Source organism: Oncorhynchus tshawytscha, linkage group LG10, assembly GCF_018296145.1.
Source record: "Oncorhynchus tshawytscha isolate Ot180627B linkage group LG10, Otsh_v2.0, whole genome shotgun sequence".
NCBI classification, from domain to species: Eukaryota; Metazoa; Chordata; class Actinopteri; order Salmoniformes; family Salmonidae; genus Oncorhynchus; species Oncorhynchus tshawytscha.
Window position 1 is genome coordinate 79154712 of NC_056438.1, and position 20000 is coordinate 79174711.

Genomic DNA, 20000 nt, shown 5'->3' on the forward strand with positions numbered 1-20000 from the left:
AGGAATCACAGAGGTATCACAGAGGTATCACAGAGGTATCACAGAGGAATCACAGAGGTATCACAGAGGTATCACAGAGGAATCACAGAGGAATCACAGATGAATCACAGAGGTATCACACAGGAATCACAGATGAATCACAGAGGTATCACAGAGGAATCACAGATGAATCACAGAGGTATCACAGAGGAATCACAGAGGAATCACAGATGAATCACAGAGGAATCACAGAGGTATCACACAGGAATCACAGAGGAATCACAGATAAATCACAGATAAATCACAGAGGAATCACAGATGAATCACAGAGGTATCACAGAGGAATCACAGATGAATCACAGAGGTATCACACAGGAATCACAGATAAATCACACAGGAATTTACTTCCGGCGCCGACAGAGATGGCCGCCTCGCTTCGTGTTGCTAGGAAACTATGCAGTTTTTTGTTTTTTTACGTGTTATTTCTTACATTGGTACCCCAGGTCATCTTAGGTTTCATTACATACAGTCGAGAAGAACTACTGAATATAAGATCAGCGTCAACTCACCATCAGTACGACCAAGAATATGATTTTCGCGAAGCGGATCCTGTGTTCTGCCTTTCAACCAGGACAACGGAATGGATCCCAGCCGGCGACCCAAAAAAACGACTCCGTAAAAGAGGGAAACGAGGCGGTCTTCTGGTCAGACTCCAGAGACGGGCACATCGTGTACCACTCCCTAGCATTCTTCTCGCCAATGTCCAGTCTCTTGACAACAAGGTTGATGAAATCCGAGCAAGGGTAGCATTCCAGAGGGACATCAGAGACTGTAACGTTCTCTGCTTCAAGGAAACATGGCTCACTGGAGAGACGCTATCGGAGGCGGTGCAGCCAGCGGGTTTCTCCACGCATCGCGCCGACAGAAACAAACATCTTTCTGGTAAGAAGACGGGCGGGGGCGTATGCCTTATGGCTAACGAGATGTGGTGTGATCACAGAAATATACAGGAAGTCAAATCCTTCTGTTCACCTGATTTAGAATTCCTCACAATCAAATGTCGACCGCATTATCTACCAAGAGAATTCTCTTCGATTATAATCACAGCCGTATATATTCCCCCCCAAACAGACACATCGATGGCTCTGAACGAACTTTATTTGACTCTTTGCAAACTGGAATCTCTACATCCTGAGGCTGCATTCATTGTAACTGGGGATTTTAACATGGCTAATCTGAAAACAAGACTCCCTAAATTGTATCAGCATATCGATTGCGCAACTAGGGCTGAAAAAACCTTGGATCATTGTTACTCTAACTTCTGCGACGCATATAAGGCCCTGCCCCGCCCTCCTTTCGGAAAAGCTGACCACGACTCCATTTTGCTGATCCCTGCCTACAGACAGAAACTAAAACAAGAAGCTCCCACGCTGAGGTCTGTCCAACGCTGGTCCGACCAAGCTGATTCCACACTCCAAGACTGCTTCCATCACGTGGACTGGGAATGTTTCGTTTTGCGTCAGATAACAACATTGACGAATACGCTGATTCGGTGTGCGAGTTCATTAGAACGTGCGTCGTTCCCATAGCAACGATTAAAACATTCCCTAACCAGAAACCGTGGATTGATGGCAGCATTCGCATGAAACTGAAAGCGCGAACCACTGCTTTTAATCAGGGCAAGGTGTCTGGTAACATGACCGAATACAAACAGTGTAGCTATTCCCTCCGCAAGGCTATCAAACAAGCTAAGCATCAGTATAGAGACAAAGTAGAATCTCAATTCAACGGCTCAGACGCAAGAGGTATGTGGCAGGGTCTACAGTCAATCACGGACTACAAGAAGAAATCCAGCCCAGTCACGACCAGGATGTCTTGCTCCCAGGCAGACTAAATAACTTTTTTGCCCGCTTTGAGGACAATACAGTGCCACTGACACGGCCTGCAACGAAAACATGCGGACTCTCCTTCACTGCAGCCGAGGTGAGTAAAACATTTAAACGTGTTAACCCTCGCAAGGCTGCAGGCCCAGACGGCATCCCCACCCGCACCCTCAGAGCATGCGCAGACCAGCTGGCCGGTGTGTTCACGGACATATTCAATCAATCCCTATACCAGTCTGCTGTTCCCACATGCTTCAAGAGGGCCACCATTGTTCCTGTTCCCAAGAAAGCTAAGGTAACTGAGCTAAACGACTACCGCCCCGTAGCACTCACTTCCGTCATCATGAAGTGCTTTGAGAGACTAGACAAGGACCATATCACCTCCACCCTACCTGACACCCTAGACCCACTCCAATTTGCTTACCGCCCAAATAGGTCCACAGACGATGCAATCTCAACCACACTGCACACTGCCCTAACCCATCTGGACAAGAGGAATACCTATGTGAGAATGCTGTTCATCGACTACAGCTCGGCATTCAACACCATAGTACCCTCCAAGCTCGTCATCAAGCTCGAGACCCTGGGTCTCGACCCCGCCCTGTGCAACTGGGTACTGGACTTCCTGACGGGCCGCCCCCAGGTGGTGAGGGTAGGCAACAACATCTCCACCCCGCTGATCCTCAACACTGGGGCCCCACAAGGGTGCGTTCTGAGCCCTCTCCTGTACTCCCTGTTCACCCACGACTGTGTGGCCACGCACGCCTCCAACTCAATCATGAAGTTTGCGGACGACACAACAGTGCTAGGCTTGATTACCAACAACGACGAGACGGCCTACAGGGAGGAGGTGAGGGCCCTCGGAGTGTGGTGTCAGGAAAATAACCTCACACTCAACGTCAACAAAACTAAGGAGATGATTGTGGACTTCAGGAAACAGCAGAGGGAACACCCCCCTATCCACATCGATGGAACAGTAGTGGAGAGGGTAGTAAGTTTTAAGTTCCTCGGCATACACATCACAGACAAACTGAATTGGTCCACTCACACAGACAGCATCGTGAAGAAGGCGCAGCAGCGCCTCTTCAACCTCAGGAGGCTGAAGAAATTCGGCTTGTCACCAAAAGCACTCACAAACTTCTACAGATGCACAATCGAGAGCATCCTGGCGGGCTGTATCACCGCCTGGTACGGCAACTGCTCCGCCCACAACCGTAAGGCTCTCCAGAGGGTAGTGAGGTCTGCACAACGCATCACCGGGGGCAAACTACCTGCCCTCCAGGACACCTACACCACCCGATGTTACAGGAATGCCATAAAGATCATCAAGGACATCAACCATCCGAGCCACTGCTTGTTCACCCCGCTGTCATCCAGAAGGCGAGGTCAGTACAGGTGCATCAAAGCTGGGACCGAGAGACTGAAAAACAGCTTCTATCTCAAGGCCATCAGACTGTTAAACAGCCACCACTAACATTGAGTGGCTGCTGCCAACACACTGACTCAACTCCAGCCACTTTAATAATGGGAATTGATGGGAAATGATGTAAAATATATCACTAGCCACTTTAAACAATGCTACCTAATATAATGTTTACATACCCTACATTATTCATCTCATATGTATACGTATATACTGTACTCTATATCATCGACTGCATCCTTATGTAATACATGTATCACTAGCCACTTTAACTATGCCACTTTGTTTACATACTCATCTCATATGTATATACTGTACTCGATATCATCTACTGTATCTTGCCTATGCTGCTCTGTACCATCACTCATTCATATATCTTTATGTACATATTCTTTATCCCCTTACACTGTGTATAAGACAGTAGTTTTTTTTTTTTGTTGGAATTGTTAGTTAGATTACTTGTTGGATTATTACTGCATTGTCGGAACAAGAAGCACAAGCATTTCGCTACACTCGCATTAACATCTGCTAACCATGTGTATGTGACAAATAAGATTTGATTTGATTTGGAATCACAAAGGTATCTCAGTGGAATTACAAAAGAAGGAAAAATGCATTGTTTTTTGGGAACATGATCGACATTACCTTGTGTTACTGACTACTGTATTACAAAAAAAACTTTCAGAACTGTGTTGATAAACTGATCAGCAAGCTGCTTCAATGAGCCACCAGCATTGTCCTCAAACAGACAGACAGTCAGACATAATGGTATTGGTGACACAAGGACAGAGGTGCAGAGACCAAGTCTGCTCTCCTATCCATCTTCTCATGATGAAATTCTGGAAGTCTGGCGGTAGGGAATTAGTTCCTTTGTCCCGAGCATGCAGCACGGGGCCTTGTGATTGGCTGACACGAGCTCATATACAGAACATGCTCTCCACATTGCCATAGTAACTGTGGGAGGCTTCTGAGACTAAGGCCAGGAGTACCAGTCAGGACTGTGTGCCCGCTAAGCATGTCAACAGATAAAAACAGAATATCTTACATGCACACGCGCACGCACGCACGCACACACACACACACACACACACACACACACACACACACACACACACACACACACACACACACACACACACACACACACACACACACACACACACACACACCCACCCTCCTACTCGGCGATGCTCTTCTCTCTCTTTCATCTTGCCGAGCTACTAAATGTGTCTGTGCCATCTGGAGTTTGAGAAGGAAAAGAGCTTTCAGGAGACACTTTTATTTTAACGACAGACTGTGCAGATCCTCATTCTAATCAAAGATCTCCATCTACTCATGATATCACCGTACACAGCGGGGCAACTTCCTGCTCACTGTACTATACAGGCGTCAAACAACAAGAGCAGGACGGGGATCTATTCCAAGAACAACACTATCCCACTGTCACCCCTCCATACACACAGCAGTATGTGTGTATGCATTCATCCCATTGTGTAGGTGTACGAGTCCATTCTTCTTGTTCCCTATTCCAGTCCACTAAGTCCAGTACAGTATAGTGCAGTCCAGTCGGAGACTCAGCACAGTACGTGGGTTGGAACCTACCTTCTCATTCATCACAGCCAACGATGTGTGCATGTGCATGCAAAGTCAGTTAAGAACAAATTCTTATTTACAATGACGGCCTAGTTAACAGTGGGTTAACTGCCTTGTTCAGGGGCAGAACGACAGATTTGAACCTTGTCAACTCGGGGATTCAATCTCGCAACCTTTCAGGTAGTAGTCTAACGCTCTAACCACTAGGCTACCTACCACCCCAGTGTGTCCATACAAGTGTGTGTGCGTGTGTGTATCTTTAACCATCACGGTACTCACCAGTGTGCAGTATGTCTCAGGTGGGTCTCCACAGGTGATATTGGGCGGGTCCAGGCTGACGGTCAGGTACTTGGTCATGACTGTAGCTTCTGGTTGACAGGCCATGTAGTCCCACGTTAACCCTTCCTCTGTGTAGATCCGACTCTTACACACGTCATAGTGGGACCAAGCAGCTGGGTAATGCTGCATGGCCACACACACACTCACGCACACACACACCGCCTGCAGTGTCAAAATCTCCGGACAACGCATCGCAGGTTTCTCTTTTGTCCGTCCTATCGTGACAAAGTGGCAGGTTTTTACTGTCCCTTTGTACTCACACAAAGAGGAGATGGACTGAAAGAAGATGGACACAAAGAGGAGATGGACTGAAAGAAGATGGACAGAGAGGAGATGGACAGAGAGGAGATGGACAGAAAGAAGATGGACAGAGAGAGAAGATGGACAGAAAGAAGATGGATAGAGAGAAGATGGATAGAGAGAAGATGGACAGAAAGAGCAGATGGACAGAAAGAGAAGATGGACAGAAAGAGCAGATGGACAGAAAGAGAAGATGGACAGAAAGAGCAGATGGACAGAAAGAGCAGATGGACAGAAAGAGCAGATGGACAGAAAGAGAAGATGGACAGAAAGTACTTTGGAAAGACGGTTCCCAACTTCAAAAGGTGGAAAGCGGGGGCTCCATGTTACTGTGTGTGAGCAGCTTCAGACTACAGTTATTCCTCTTCGTTTACTGGTCTTTGTGTGACCAGGGAGATGCTACAGTCACTGCTGTGTGACCAGGGAGAAGCTACAGTCACTGCTGTGTGACCAGGGAGAAGCTACAGTCACTGCTGTGTGACCAGGGAGAAGCTACAGTCACTGCTGTGTGACCAGGGAGAAGCTACAGTCACTGCTGTGTGACCAGGGAGAAGCTACAGTCACTGCTGTGGGACCAGGGAGAAGCTACAGTCACTGCTGTGTGACCAGGGAGAAGCTACAGTCACTGCTGTGTGACCAGGGAGAAGCTACAGTCACTGCTGTGTGACCAGGGAGAAGCTACAGTCACTGCTGTGTGACCAGGCTGTTGTTTTTCTGGTTAAAGGTTGAGAGTGTGTCAGAAGGTAACGTTGTTCAGAAGTGTTGATTGTTGTTAAATGTTTTTGAAGAGTTCAACGATGGGTCGGGGACGGTGTGGAGGGGTGGAGCCAACCTGTTGGCTGTATCTTCATCAACCAATCAGTTTGTATGGTCTCAGGTTGGGGTGTTGTCAATCATTGTTGTCACTGTGGTCAGTCAGTGCTCTGTGGGAGAGAAGAAGAGGAGGTTATCTGACAGTCAGTGCTCTGTGGGAGAGGAGGTTATCTGACAGTCAGTGCTCTGTGGGAGAGGAGGTTATCTGACAGTCAGTGCTCTGTGGGAGAGGAGGTTATCTGACAGTCAGTGCTCTGTGGGAGAGGAGGTTATCTGACAGTCAGTGCTCTGTGGGAGAGGAGGTTATCTGACAGTCAGTGCTCTGTGGGAGAGGAGGTTATCTGACAGTCAGTGCTCTGTGGGAGAGGAGGTTATCTGACAGTCAGTGCTCTGTGGGAGAGGAGGTTATCTGACAGTCAGTGCTCTGTGGGAGAGGAGGTTATCTGACAGTCAGTGCTCTGTGGGAGAGGAGGTTATCTGACAGTCAGTGCTCTGTGGGAGAGGAGGTTATCTGACAGTCAGTGCTCTGTGGGAGAGGAGGTTATCTGACAGTCAGTGCTCTGTGGGAGAGAAGGAGAGGAGGTTATCTGACAGACAAGGATCCGGTTGGAGTTTATGGGAAAGCAATGGACAGGAAGTGGATTAGTTGATACGTGGTCAGTGATTGTGCACGCAAGCACGCACACAAGCACACACACACACACACACACACACACACACAGTCTTATTTGACCAGCGTTATCTACCCTACAATAATGGCTCAGCTGAAATATACAATTTAAATGTGTCTTTGCTCGGATGTGAAACTTAATCTTCATTAGAATTCCAAACAAAGCGGTCTTTTTTCCACGTGTCGAGTCATTTAAATTGCTTTTCCAGTCGGCCCTTTTTTTATTTGTTGGAATTTCAGAGTTCAGTGTCTACATAGACCCAGATAACACCCTATTCCCTAGTGTGCGCACTACTTTTGACCAGGGCCCTGATCTAAAGTAGTGCACTACGTAGGGAAGAGGGTGTCATTTGGCGACACAGGCGCATAGTCTCACAGTTTAACTACTCATATTCTTCTGAGGTTTTTGGAGGTAGAGAAAATTGGGAGAGGAAAGTGGTGTTGTTTTGCAGCTATCACTGAGAACTACTGTTCCTGTAATGGTACCTGGCAGCCTTCTGTGTGTGTGTGTGTGTCAAATCAAATATTTAATTGTCAAATATTATTTTATTTGAACAACAGGTGTAGTTGAACAGTGAAATGTTAACTTCCCAACATTGCAGAGAGAAAAATAGAAAGATAATAAGGAATAAATACACAATGACAATAACAATAAATTGTCCAAATACAGGAAGTACCAGTACCAAGTAGATGTGCAGGGGGGGTACAAGGTAATTAATGTACATATAGGTAGAATTAAAGTGACTAGGAAGCAGGATAGATAATAAACAGTAGCAGCAGTGTATGTGACCAGTCATAAGAAAAGTGCAAGAGGTGGACAATAAGTCAAGGTAGTTATTTAGTTTCAAGGTAGTTATAGGTAGTTATAACTATAGTTTCAAGGTAGTTATAGGTAGTTATAACTATAGTTTCAAGGTAGTTTAGTTTCAAGGTAGTTATAGGTAGTTATAACTATAGTTTCCAGGTAGTTATAGGTAGTTATAACTATAGTTTCAAGGTAGTTCTAGGTAGCTATAACTATAGTTATAGGTAGTTATAACTATAGTTTCAAGGTAGTTCTAGGTAGTTATAACTATAGTTTCAAGGTAGTTTAGTTTCCAGGTAGTTATAGGTAGTTATAACTATAGTTTCAAGGTAGTTCTAGGTAGTTATAAATATAGTTATAGGTAGTTATAACTATAGTTTCCAGGTAGTTATAGGTAGTTATAACTATAGTTTCAAGGTAGTTATAACTATAGTTTCAAGGTAGTTTAGTTTCCAGGTAGTTATAACTATAGTTTCAAGGTAGTTCTAGGTAGTTATAAATATAGTTATAGGTAGTTATAACTATAGTTTCAAGGTAGTTCTAGTTTCCAGGTAGTTATAGGTAGTTATAACTATAGTTTCCAGGTAGTTATAGGTAGTTATAACTATAGTTTCCAGGTAGTTATAGGTAGTTAACTATAGTTTCCAGGTAGTTCTAGGTAGTTCTAACTATAGTTTCAAGGTAGTTCTAGGTAGTTATAACTATAGTTTCAAGGTAGTTCTAGGTAGTTCTAACTATAGTTTCAAGGTAGTTCTAGGTAGTTATAACTATAGTTTCAAGGTAGTTCTAGGTAGTTCTAACTATAGTTTCAAGGTAGTTCTAGGTAGTTCTAACTATAGTTTCAAGGTAGTTATAGGTAGTTATAACTATAGTTTCCAGGTAGTTATAGGTAGTTATAACTATAGTTTCCAGGTAGTTATAACTATAGTTATAGGTAGTTATAGGTAGTTATAACTATAGTTTCAAGGTAGTTTAGTTTCAAGGTAGTTATAGGTAGTTATAACTGTAGTTTCAAGGTAGTTATAGGTAGTTATAACTATAGTTTCCAGGTAGTTATAACTATAGTTTCCAGGTAGTTATAGGTAGTTATAACTATGATTATAGGTAGTTATAGGTAGTTATAACTATAGTTTCAAGGTAGTTCTAGGTAGTTATAACTATAGTTATAGGTAGTTATAGGTAGTTATAACTATAGTTATAGGTAGTTATAGGTAGTTATGACTATAGTTTCAAGTTAGTTTAGTTTCAAGGTAGTTATAGGTAGTTATAACTGTAGTTTCCAGGTAGTTATAGGTAGTTATAACTATAGTTATAGGTAGTTATAACTATAGTTATAGGTAGTTATAACTATAGTTTCCAGGTAGTTATAAGTAGTTATAACTATAGTTTCAAGGTAGTTTAGTTTCAAGGTAGTTATAGGTAGTTATAACTATAGTTTCAAAGTAGTTTAGTTTCAAGGTAGTTATAGGTAGTTATAACTTTAGTTTCAAAGTAGTTTAGTTTCAAGGTAGTTATAGGTAGTTATAACTACAGTTTCAAAGTAGTTTAGTTTCAAGGTAGTTATAGGTAGGTATAACTGTATTTTCCAGGTAGTTATAGGTAGTTATAACTATAGTTTCCAGGTAGTTATAGGTAGTTATAACTATAGTTTCAAGGTAGTTCTAGGTAGTTATAACTATAGTTTCAAGGTAGTTCTAGGTAGTTATAACTATAGTTTCAAGGTAGTTCTAGGTAGTTATAACTATAGTTTCAAGGTAGTTCTAGGTAGTTATAACTATAGTTTAGGTAGTTATAACTATAGTTTCCAGGTAGTTATAGGTAGTTATAACTATAGTTTCAAAGTAGTTTAGTTTCAAGGTAGTTATAGGTAGTTATAACTAAAGTTATAGGTAGTTATAACTATTTATCTGTAATGAGGTGCGTACTGGCAGCAGAGAAGTCAGGTCCAGGAGAGCGGAAACTGATTTACAACGGTGTCGTTTAATATCCATAAACCACCGTCAACAGAACAATACAATAAATGGGTCAAACAAAACCCGGTAAATACCAGCATACCGTGCATAAGCACTACAAGAAACAAAGACATATGGGGGGGGCAGAGGGTTAAATACACAACATGTAATTGATGGAATTGGAACCAGGTGTGATGGAAGACAAGACAAAACCAATGGAAAATTAAAAGTGAATCGGCGATGGCTAGAAGGTCGGTGACGTCGACCGCCGAATGCCGCCCGAACAAGGAGAGGGACCGACTTCGGCGGAAGTCGTGACATTACCAGTCTTATGGCTCGGGGGTAGAATAGTCCAGGTGACTATTTGGTTAACAATTTATCAGTCTTATGGCTTGGGTGTAGAAACCGTTCAGGGTCCTGTTGGTTCCAGACTTGGTACCACTTTATGTGTGGTAGCAGATAGAACAATCTATGACTTAGGTGGCTGGAGTATTTGACCATTTTTATGGTCTTCCTCTGACACTTCCTAGTATAGAGGTCCTGGATGGCAGGGAGCTCGGCCCCAATGATATACTGGGTCGTACTCACTACCTTCTGTAGCGCCTTGCGGTCGGACGCTGAGCAGTTGTCATACCAAGCAGTGATGAGGCTCATACCAAATCTTTTTAGCCTCCTGAGAGGGAAGAGGCGTTTTAGAGCCTTCTTCACAATTGTGTTGCAGTGTATATGGACCATGTTAATTCCTTAGTGATGTGGACACCAAGAAGCGTGAAGCTCTCGACCCGCTCCACTACAGACCCCCATCGATGTGGATCCCCCCCACTCGTTTCTTGTCGTTGGTGATCCGGCCTACCACCTTCGTGTCATCTGCAAACTTAATGATGTTGTTGGAGTCGTGGGTGAACAGGGAGTACAGGAGGGTATCTGGATTAGTTTCCCACTGCTGTAAAGCGGCAGCTCTAGCCTTTAACTAAAAGCAAATGTTGCCCGTAATCCATGGCTTCTGGTTGGGAAATGTACGTACAGTCATTGTAGGGATGACGTCGTCGATGCACTTATTAATGAAGCCAGCCAGTTTGAGTTTTTGCTTTTAAGCAGGAATCAGGAGGATAGAGTTATGGTCAGATTTGCCAACTGGAGGGTGAGAGAGAGCCTTGTATGACTTTCTGTGTGTGGATTAAAGGTGATTAAGAGTTTTGCCACCTCTAGTTGCACAAGTGACATGCACTAAAATCACCGGCCAGTAGAAGCGCCACCTCTGGATGTCCATTGTCTTGTTTGTTTATGGCCGTGTACAGCTCGTTGAGTACGGTCTTAGTGCCAGCAACAGTTTGAGGTGGTAAATAGACACCTATGAAAAATATAGACACTTCATTGGTAAATAGCATGGTCTGCAGCTTATCATGAGGTTCTCGAACTCTAGAAACATCCTCAACCTTAGAGAACGTGCACCAGCTGTGGTTAACAAAGTGTGTGTGTGTCAGTAATGTAAAGCCTGCCAATAGGTGTGGGCAAAAAGAAACCAAAATAGATTATAACATTTGAATGCCAACCTCAGAATGAGTATATAGGACAGCTCTGAGCGAGAGTTAAGGTACTGTTGATTACATGTTGGTAACACCTATATTTGAACTGAAGTTGTTCTGATTTTACAAGGGTATCTTTTTATGAATTTCCCATTGCGGTTGGCTAAATATAGTTCTTTGCTGCTTTCAAGACAAAGTCTTCAATTTATAACGACATCTTTATTTTCAAGGGAAATAACTGCTTTACTCTATGGCATCATCAACTATTTAAAATAAATAAATAGATTTATGAACTACAATGACATTCAAAAGAAATAGAATCCTTCAAATAAATCCTTCAACCACATTGACGTTTTCAAATGTACATCTTGACTTGTCTCCTATTCCCTGACATCTTGACTTGTCTCCTATTCCCTGACATCTTGACTTGTCTCCTATTCCCTGACATCTTAACGTGTCTCCTATTCTCTGACATCTTAACGTGTCTCCTATTCCCTGACATCTTAACGTGTCTCCTATTCCCTGACATCTTAACGTGTCTCCTATTCCCTGACATCTTAACGTGTCTCCTATTCCCTGACATCTTAACGTGTCTCCTATTCCCTGACATCTTAACGTGTCTCCTATTCCCTGACATCTTAACGTGTCTCCTATTCCCTGACATCTTAACGTGACATCTTAACGTGTCTCCTATTCCCTGACATCTTAACGTGTCTCCTATTCCCTGACATCTTAACGTGTCTCCTATTCCCTGACATCTTAACGTGTCTCCTATTCCCTGACATCTTGACTTGTCTCCTATTCCCTGACATCTTAACGTGTCTCCTATTCCCTGACATCTTATCGTGTCTCCTATTCCCTGACATCTTATCGTGTCTCCTATTCCCTGACATCTTATCGTGTCTCCTATTCCCTGACATCTTATCGTGTCTCCTATTCCCTGACATCGTAACGTGTCTCCTATTCCCTGCCATTTTAAATATGTTTTCTGTTCCCTGACATTTTAACATTGCTGCATATTTAACCATTCTTAATAGAACCCAGATGGCCCAGATTTATAAGAACTGGGATCCAAACACATCAAGCAGTACCAGTTTCTACTTCTTTACATTGGCGGACTGACTCCGGAGCCGAAAAGGCTATGAATACACTCAGGTTAAAGGGATACTTCGAGGTTTTGGCAATGATGATCTTGTGGGTACACATTTGTATGTCTCTGTGTCCAGTATGAAGGAAGTTAGAGGTAGTTTTGCGAGCCAATGCTAACTGGATTTAGCTCAATGACTGGAAGTCTACACTGTTAGAGAAAATGGTTCCAAAATAGTTATTCGCTGTCCCCATAAGATAACCCTTTTTGGTTCCAGGTAGAACCCTTTTTGGTTCCAGGTAGAACCCTTTTTGGTTCCAGGTAGAACCCTTTTTGGTTCCAGGTAGAACCCTTTTTGGTTCCAGGTAGAACCCTTTTTGGTTCCAGGTAGAACCCTTTTTGGTTCCAGGTAGAACCCTTTTTGGTTCCAGGTAGAACCCTTTTTGGTTCCAGGTAGAACCCTTTTTGGTTCCAGGTAGAACCCTTTTTGGTTCCAGGTAGAACCCTTTTTGGTTCCAGGTAGAACCCTTTTTGGTTCCAGGTAGAACCCTTTTTGGTTCCAGGTTGAACCCTTTTTGGTTCCAGGTTGAACCCTTTTTGGTTCCAGGTTGAACCCTTTTTGGTTCTACTTGGAACCAAAAAATAGTTATTTCATGGGGTCAGTCGAAGATCCCTTTTAGGTTCTAGATAGCACCTAGAGTGTATAGGTATCTGCCAGCATGTTAGTAGATACACATGACTGAGTCATTGCCCTAAACTCTAGTTAGAGGTATTTTTCTGAGCAAATTCTAACTTTGTACATACTGGACACAGATACATAAACATGGTATCCATGAGTTCATCTGACTCTGGGGAAGCAGATAAATCCTGCCAAAATACTGAGGATCCATTTAAGTCCCCTAGTTTTAACCAGGTCCCCTAGGGCTCTCATCAAAGGTAGTGTACTGTATAAGGGAATAGTTTGGGATGCAGACATTGATGAAAAGACTGAAATATTTCTTTACACTGGAGACACGATAATTTCTGCAATTCTTCCACATCTGAACATTTCAAATGAAACATGTTAGGAATGTATGACTGACAACCTTGATTAGATATACGTCTATGGGTGAGAAATGGGAGGAGGAGAGAGGAGGAGGAGGGAGGGAGGAGGGAGGATGAGAGTGAGGAGAGGGAGGAGGGGGAGAGGGAGGGTTAGGAGAAAGGGCGGGAGGGAGAAGGGGAGAGAGGAGAGAGGAGGAAGCAGAAAGAGAGGAGGGTGAGAAAGGAGGAGGAGAGAATGGAGGGAGGAAGGGAGAGATGAAGGTGAAACGAGGAGGAGAGTGAAGGGAGAGAGGGAGAGAAAGGGAGGGAGGAGAGAGGAGGAAGCAGAAAGAGAGGAGGGAGAGATTTAGATTAGATTAAATTCAACTTTATTGTTATTGAACAAGTACACGTACAGTACAACAAAATGAGGTTAGCATCTGACCAGAAGTGCAAATAAAAGAGTACAAAAAATGTACAAGTGAAACATTGAAGTACAATGTATGTTATTAAGTGATAAATAAATGTATGTAAATAAAAGGCAAATGACAAGTCTAAATGTGCAATGAAGGCAAATGACAAGTCTAAATGTGCAATGAAGGCAAATGGCAAGTCTAAATGTGCAATGAAGGAAATTGAAAGTGCAAGGAGGTATGGAACTGAAATGCAGGGAGAGCAGCAATGAGGTTACCGAGGTAGACATGTACAACTGAATAATGTCCTCAATCAGACTTTGCAAAGCAATATCAGAGTCCAGTAGGACCGTGAAGAGTGCAAAGAGAGTAGAGCAACAAGGTCCCTGAGAGGCAGTACTAAGATGTGGGTGGGTGGATATGGCTAGTGCCGTGCCACAGAGTTCAGCAGGGTTACAGTAGCTGGAAATAAACTTTTCTTGAGCCTGCTAGTGCGGGAACGTAGAGACCTGTACCGCCTGCTGGATGGTAGGAGGGCGAACAGTTTGGCATGAAGGGTCCCTGATGATGCCGCACGCCCTACGCAGACACCGCTTGCGCTGGAGGTCTACGATGGCAGGGAGCTGGGCACCAGTGATGTGCTGGGGGGTTTTCAGGACCCATTGCAGGGCCTTTCGGTTGGTCACGGAGCATCCGCCAAACCACACTGTGGTGCAGTTATTCAGAATGCTCTTGACTGTGCAGTCGTAAAAGTTCACCAGGACCTAGGGAGACAGGCAGGCCTTCTTCAACCTCCTCAAAAAGTATAGGCGCTGCTGTGTCTTTTTGACCAGGGTTGAGGTCTTGAGGGTCCAGGAGAGGTCCTCAGAGACGTAGACACCCAGTAATTTGATGCTGGACACACGCTTCACCTCAGTGCCATCAATGAGAACTTGGGCATGGCTGCAGCTTTTAGACTTCCTGTAATCCACAATGAGCTCCTTGGCTTTCTTTGCATTGAGGGCCAGGTTGTTGTCAGTGCACCATGCAGCCAGGTGCTAGACCTCCTCCCTGTAGGCTGACTCGTCATTGTCACTGATCAGGCCACCGTGGTGTCGTCTGAGAAGTTGACAATGGTCCGTGTACAGGAACACGGTCTTAGGTGAAGAGAGAGTACAGGAGGGGGCTCAGCACGCAGCCCTGTGGCACACCGGTGTTCAGATTCTGTGTTGAGGAAGTGAAGTTGTCTAACCTGACAGACTGGGATCTGTTGGTCAGGAAGTCCTGTCCAGTTACAGAGAGAGGGGCTGGTCATGGAGTTTGGTGACCAGCCTAGAGGGAATGATCATATTGAATGCTGAGCTAAAGTCTATGAACAGCATTCTCACATAAGTGTTGATTTTGTCCAGATGGGTCAGGGCAGAGTGCAAAGCTGTGGAGATGGCATCCTCTGTAGACCTGTTCGGTCGGTAGACAAACTGGTGGGGATCCAGTGTTGGAGGGAGGCAGGACTTAAGGTAGGCCAAAACCAGTCTTTCGAAGCACTCCACGATCGTGGGGTTGAGTGCAATAGGTCGGAAGTCATTCAGGCTTAATGCGGTCGAATGCTTCGGCACTGGCACAATGGTTGCAGTCTTAAGGCAAGTGGGGACAACCGCTTGGGCCAGTGACAGCTTGAAAATGTCAGTGAAGACCTCATCCAGCTGCCCAGCACATGTTCTGAGCACACGACCGGGGACACCATCAGGACCAGCAGCCTTGTGTGCATTCACCCTGCTCAGTGCAGACAAAACATCTGCGATGGATAGTCTGAGGGGGAACTCATCTTGGGGGAGCTCAGCTCTGATGGCAGGATCCTTGTTGTCCCTGTCGAAGCTAGCATAGAACCTGTTTAACTCGTCGGTGATGAAGACGTAGGGGTAGGGTTTTTTGGCCAGTAATCTGTGATGCCCTGCCACATGCGTCGAGGGTCGGAGTTGTTGTTGAAGTGCTCCTCAATCCGCAGTTTGTGGTCATGTTTAACCATCTTGATGCCCTTTTCAGGTTGGCCCTGGATGAGCTGTAGGCTTCCGCATCGCCGGAACGGAAAGGGTGGCCTGAGTGGCAACCAATCTCCAGTCTCTGATGTTGAAACTGGTGCTGTAGTAATGAGTCTGACCCCTCTGGCCACACACTGACTGTCCTCACTGACGTGTTTAACGAGGGGTAAATACTTGGTGAGCAGGAACAGGTGATCAGACTGTCCCAGGTGGGGGAGGGGAATGGCTTTGTAAGCCTCTGGGTAATGTTTTTATACACGTGGTCTAGTGCATTGTGTCCCCTAGTGGGGCAGGAGACATTTTGGTGGAATTTGGGAGAAACAGTTTTCAGATTTGAGTGGTTAAAACCCCCCTGCAACAATTAAAAGCACCATCAGGATGTGCTGTTTGCTAATAGCAACCTGCAGTTCTTTCATTGCTAATTTAGCATTAGCATCCGCAAGGTATATAGGCTGCAGTAACAACAATGGATGTACGCTCCCGAGGCAATGAGAAAGGCCTGCAGCTAATCATCAGGTGCTCCAGATTGGTTGAGCAGTGACTCCCGGTTATGTTAGTCTGTACATCATGCTTTGTTTACATAAATGCAGAGACCTCCTCCTCTGGTCTTACCAGAGTCCTCTGCCGTGTGATCAGCTCTGAAGACGTCGCTTCCCTCTGGCCGAATAGCGTTGTCGGGCTGTTGTTTAGCCACGTTACCGTGAAAATCATGACGCTACAATCCACAATGCTTTTTTGTGAGATGATTCTTAGTCGTATTTCGTTCATTTTGTTCGCCAATGACCGAACAAACGTTAGTGAGGAAAAGGCTAGGTAGTGAAAGCTGATGTGGGGTTAGCTGTTGTCTAGCCCGGAGGCCACCCCGCTTCCCTCTCGACGCCGCCTCCAGGTACTTCCTCTCTGCTATTGTTCAGTCTCCCGGGGCGTCTTCGCAATCTCCAGTAGAAATTGTAAGTTGTGAAAAAACTATCTTTGTGCATTGTGTTTCAGTATCCAGGAGTTATTGTCGGCTATTTAGAGTGTACGTCAGGCTGTACTGAGTGAATAAACTAACAACTATTAAGTAAATTACTGCTAATTTGCTAAATCTGGGTAGATGCCGAGCGTCGTGTTGTACCCGCGCCGCCATACAGAATGTGAAAGGTTTGTCTCTCTAAATGTGCTGATATCAATCAAGAAGTCTTGTAACAAGAAGCCAATTACAAATTTGATATCTATCCCAGAACTGAATATGATGAAGTCACCGGCCAGGAAGCTGCCCAGGGGAGGAGGGAAGACTGTGATGTGATAAAGTGAGATAAAGTGTAGAAAATGGTGTGTTAGTCTGTTTAATAATAACACAAATAAAATGGTGTTCTAACTGCAGGGGGTTTCAGGAACTGATAAGGGCTAGGCTGAGGGAAATCACCATTTAGATAGAAACCTCCCGCCCATTATCGGATGCTTAAGTTTCATTATTCCACTGGTCAGATTATGTTTCACACTTACCTCTCTCTGATCACTGGAGTGAATCTGTGGTGCCGCCTTGCTTCTTATCTGTTTTGCATTAGGAAAAGGGAAAAAAGGAATTCAATGCTAAGCGACAGTGGATGACTACATGTGTATATATATATAGAGAGAGCGAGAGAGAGAGAGCGAGAGAGAGAGAGAGAGAGAGCGAGAGAGAGAGAGAGAGAGAGAGAGAGAGAGAGAGAGAGAGAGAGAGAGAGAGAGAGAGAGAGAGACTCTTCCATGGTGGTGGAATAGCTGATTGAGGACAACCTGATCAAACTAAATGTAGGCAGTTTAAAATATGTGGTAATAGTATTATGAAGACATTTTGCAGCTGAAGAACTGCTAACTTACTCAGTGTGGTTTTTCATCTCACTAAATAAGATGATACTAATGTCTAGGCTTTAGCTCAGTGGGCTAAAACAGTCTTGAGCAACACAGGAGACCAGGGTTTGAACTCACTCGGTCACACACCAATGACTAATGCACTGGGGATAACAACATTTTCAGGGTCCAAAGTTGCAAGAAGAAAATGCTAAGGCTGCTAGGGTTCATTCTATATTAAAATTCATAAATATTTCACCAGATCTCTTTATGTTCGAGAGAGAAAGAGAAAGAAAGAGGGAGAGAGATGGAGAGAGAGAGGAAGAGGGGGAGACAGATAGAGAGAGTATAGAGCCAGAGGTTTGTCTATCTTAAATCCTCTCTTCTGTTGTTTTTTAGTTGTGTGAAACACCCGCTTGTGTCTGCTATCATCCCATCCTATTGGCCAGTCAGGCATGGTGGAGTGTTTAAAGATGGCATTCGGCCTCTTTCTCTACATACATTCCTCTCATACCCAAGATGGCGCCGAAGAACATGGCTGACGTTTTACATTCTCCCAACCAATTGTTTTTTTTCCTTTTGTTTAACACATTTTTTAAAACTTATTGTGTTCATAATGTTGCTGCTACCGAAAATAACTTCTGGATAAAATCGATTACTCACCGCGGACAAGAAGAAACGTTTTCCTTTCACGAGTCGGACGAGGAGGATATCCTGCTTTCACTGGAACAGGCCCAGATCCACACCTTTTGCGTGAAGAAAAGACACCGGGAAAGGGGCCGCAGATCGGGAATCCTTCTGAGAATCCGGAGAAGAGCGAGTAAACTCCCAATGCCTTCCATTTCTCCTTGCAAACGTACAATCATTAGAAAATACAATTGATGACCTAGTATTAAGATTATTCTACCAACGGGACATTAAAAATCTTATGTTTCACTGAGATGTGGCTGAATGAAGAAACTGGCGGGATTTTCCATTCACCGGCAGATCAGAGACGCTACCTCTGGTAAGACGAGGGGTGGGTGTGTCTTTTTGTCAATAACAGCTGGTGCGTGATGTTTAATATTAAAGAAGTCTCGAGGTATTGCTCGCCTGAGGTAGAGTACCTTATGATAAGCTGTCAACCACACTATCTACCAAGAGGGTTCTCATCTGTATTATTCGTAGCTGACTATGTACCACCAAAAGGGAAGCTGGCACTAAGACCGCTCTCAACCAACTCTATGCCATAAGCAAATAATAAAATGCTCACCCAGAAGTGGCGCTCCTAGTGGCTGGGAACTTTAATGCAGGCAAACTTAAATCTATTTTTCCAAATTTTTCATGTCACATGTGCAACCAGGGAAAAAAAAAATCCTAGACGACCTTTACTCCACATAGAGATGCATACGAAGCTCTCCCCCGCCCCCCATTTGGCAAATTTGACCTCAATTCTATCCTCTTGATTCCTGCTTACAAGCAAAAACTAAAGCAGGAAGTACCAGTGACTCGCTCAATACGGAAGTGGTCAGATTACGCGGATGCTACCCTACAGGACTGTTTTGCTAGCACAGACTGGAATATGTTCCGGGATTCATCCAAGGGCATTGAGAAATACACCACCTCAGTCATCGGCTTCATCAATAAGTGCATCGATGACGTCGTCCCCACAGTGACTGTACGTACATATCCCAACCAGAGGCCATGGATTACAGGCGACATCCGCATCGAGCTAAAGGCTAGAGCTGTCGCTTTCAAGGAGCGGGAGACTAATCCGGACACTTATAAGAAGTCACGCTATGCCCTCAGACGAACAGTCAAACAAGCAAAGATTGAATCCTACTACACTTGCTCTGACGATCGTTGGATGTGGCAGAGCTTGAAAACTATTACAGACGACAAAGGGAAAGCCAGAGGCGAGCTGCCCAGTGACGCAAGCCAATCAGACGAGCTAAATGCCTTTTATGCTCGCTTTGAGGCAAGCAACACTGAAGCATGCACGAGAGCACCAGCTGATCTGGATGACTGTGTGATAACGTTCTCAGTAGCCGACTTGAACAAAACCTTTCAACAGGTCAACATTCACAAAGCTGCAGGGCCAGAAGGATTACCAGGACGTGTACTCAAAGCATGAGCGGACCAATTGTCAAGTGTCTTTACTGACATTTTCTACCTCTCCCTGACCGAGTCTGTAATACCTAAATGTTTCAAGCAGACCACCATAGTCCCTGTGCCCAAGGAAGCGAAGGTATCCTGCCTAAATGATTACCGCCCCGTGGCACTCAAGTCGGTAGCCATGAAATGCTTTGAAAGGCTGGTCACGGCTCAAATCAACAGCATCCTCCAGGACACCCCAGACCCACTCCAATTCGCATACCGCCC

At 44.5% G+C, this 20000-nt stretch overlaps 1 protein-coding gene and 1 long non-coding RNA gene across 4 annotated transcripts in view; both read right to left on the bottom strand.

The window, feature by feature from the left end:
- LOC112238181 (netrin-G1-like) overlaps nt 1-5571 on the bottom strand; it is a 150703-nt gene extending 145132 nt beyond the window's left edge. For all 3 annotated transcript variants that reach the window (XM_042329156.1, XM_042329155.1, XM_042329157.1), the window contains exon 1: nt 5158-5571. In XM_042329156.1, the coding sequence (XP_042185090.1) occupies nt 5158-5409 (252 nt within the window). In that variant the 5' untranslated portion in view covers nt 5410-5571. The remainder of the gene's footprint in view (nt 1-5157) is intronic.
- A 142-nt stretch (nt 5572-5713) lies between these two features.
- LOC121847638 overlaps nt 5714-20000 on the bottom strand; it is a 56681-nt gene continuing 42394 nt past the window's right edge. Inside the window, exons 2-4 of the long non-coding RNA XR_006084473.1 lie at nt 18303-18437; nt 17313-17360; nt 5714-6440 (exon numbers count right to left, since the gene is read on the bottom strand). This is a non-coding gene — a long non-coding RNA (uncharacterized LOC121847638). The remainder of the gene's footprint in view (nt 6441-17312; nt 17361-18302; nt 18438-20000) is intronic.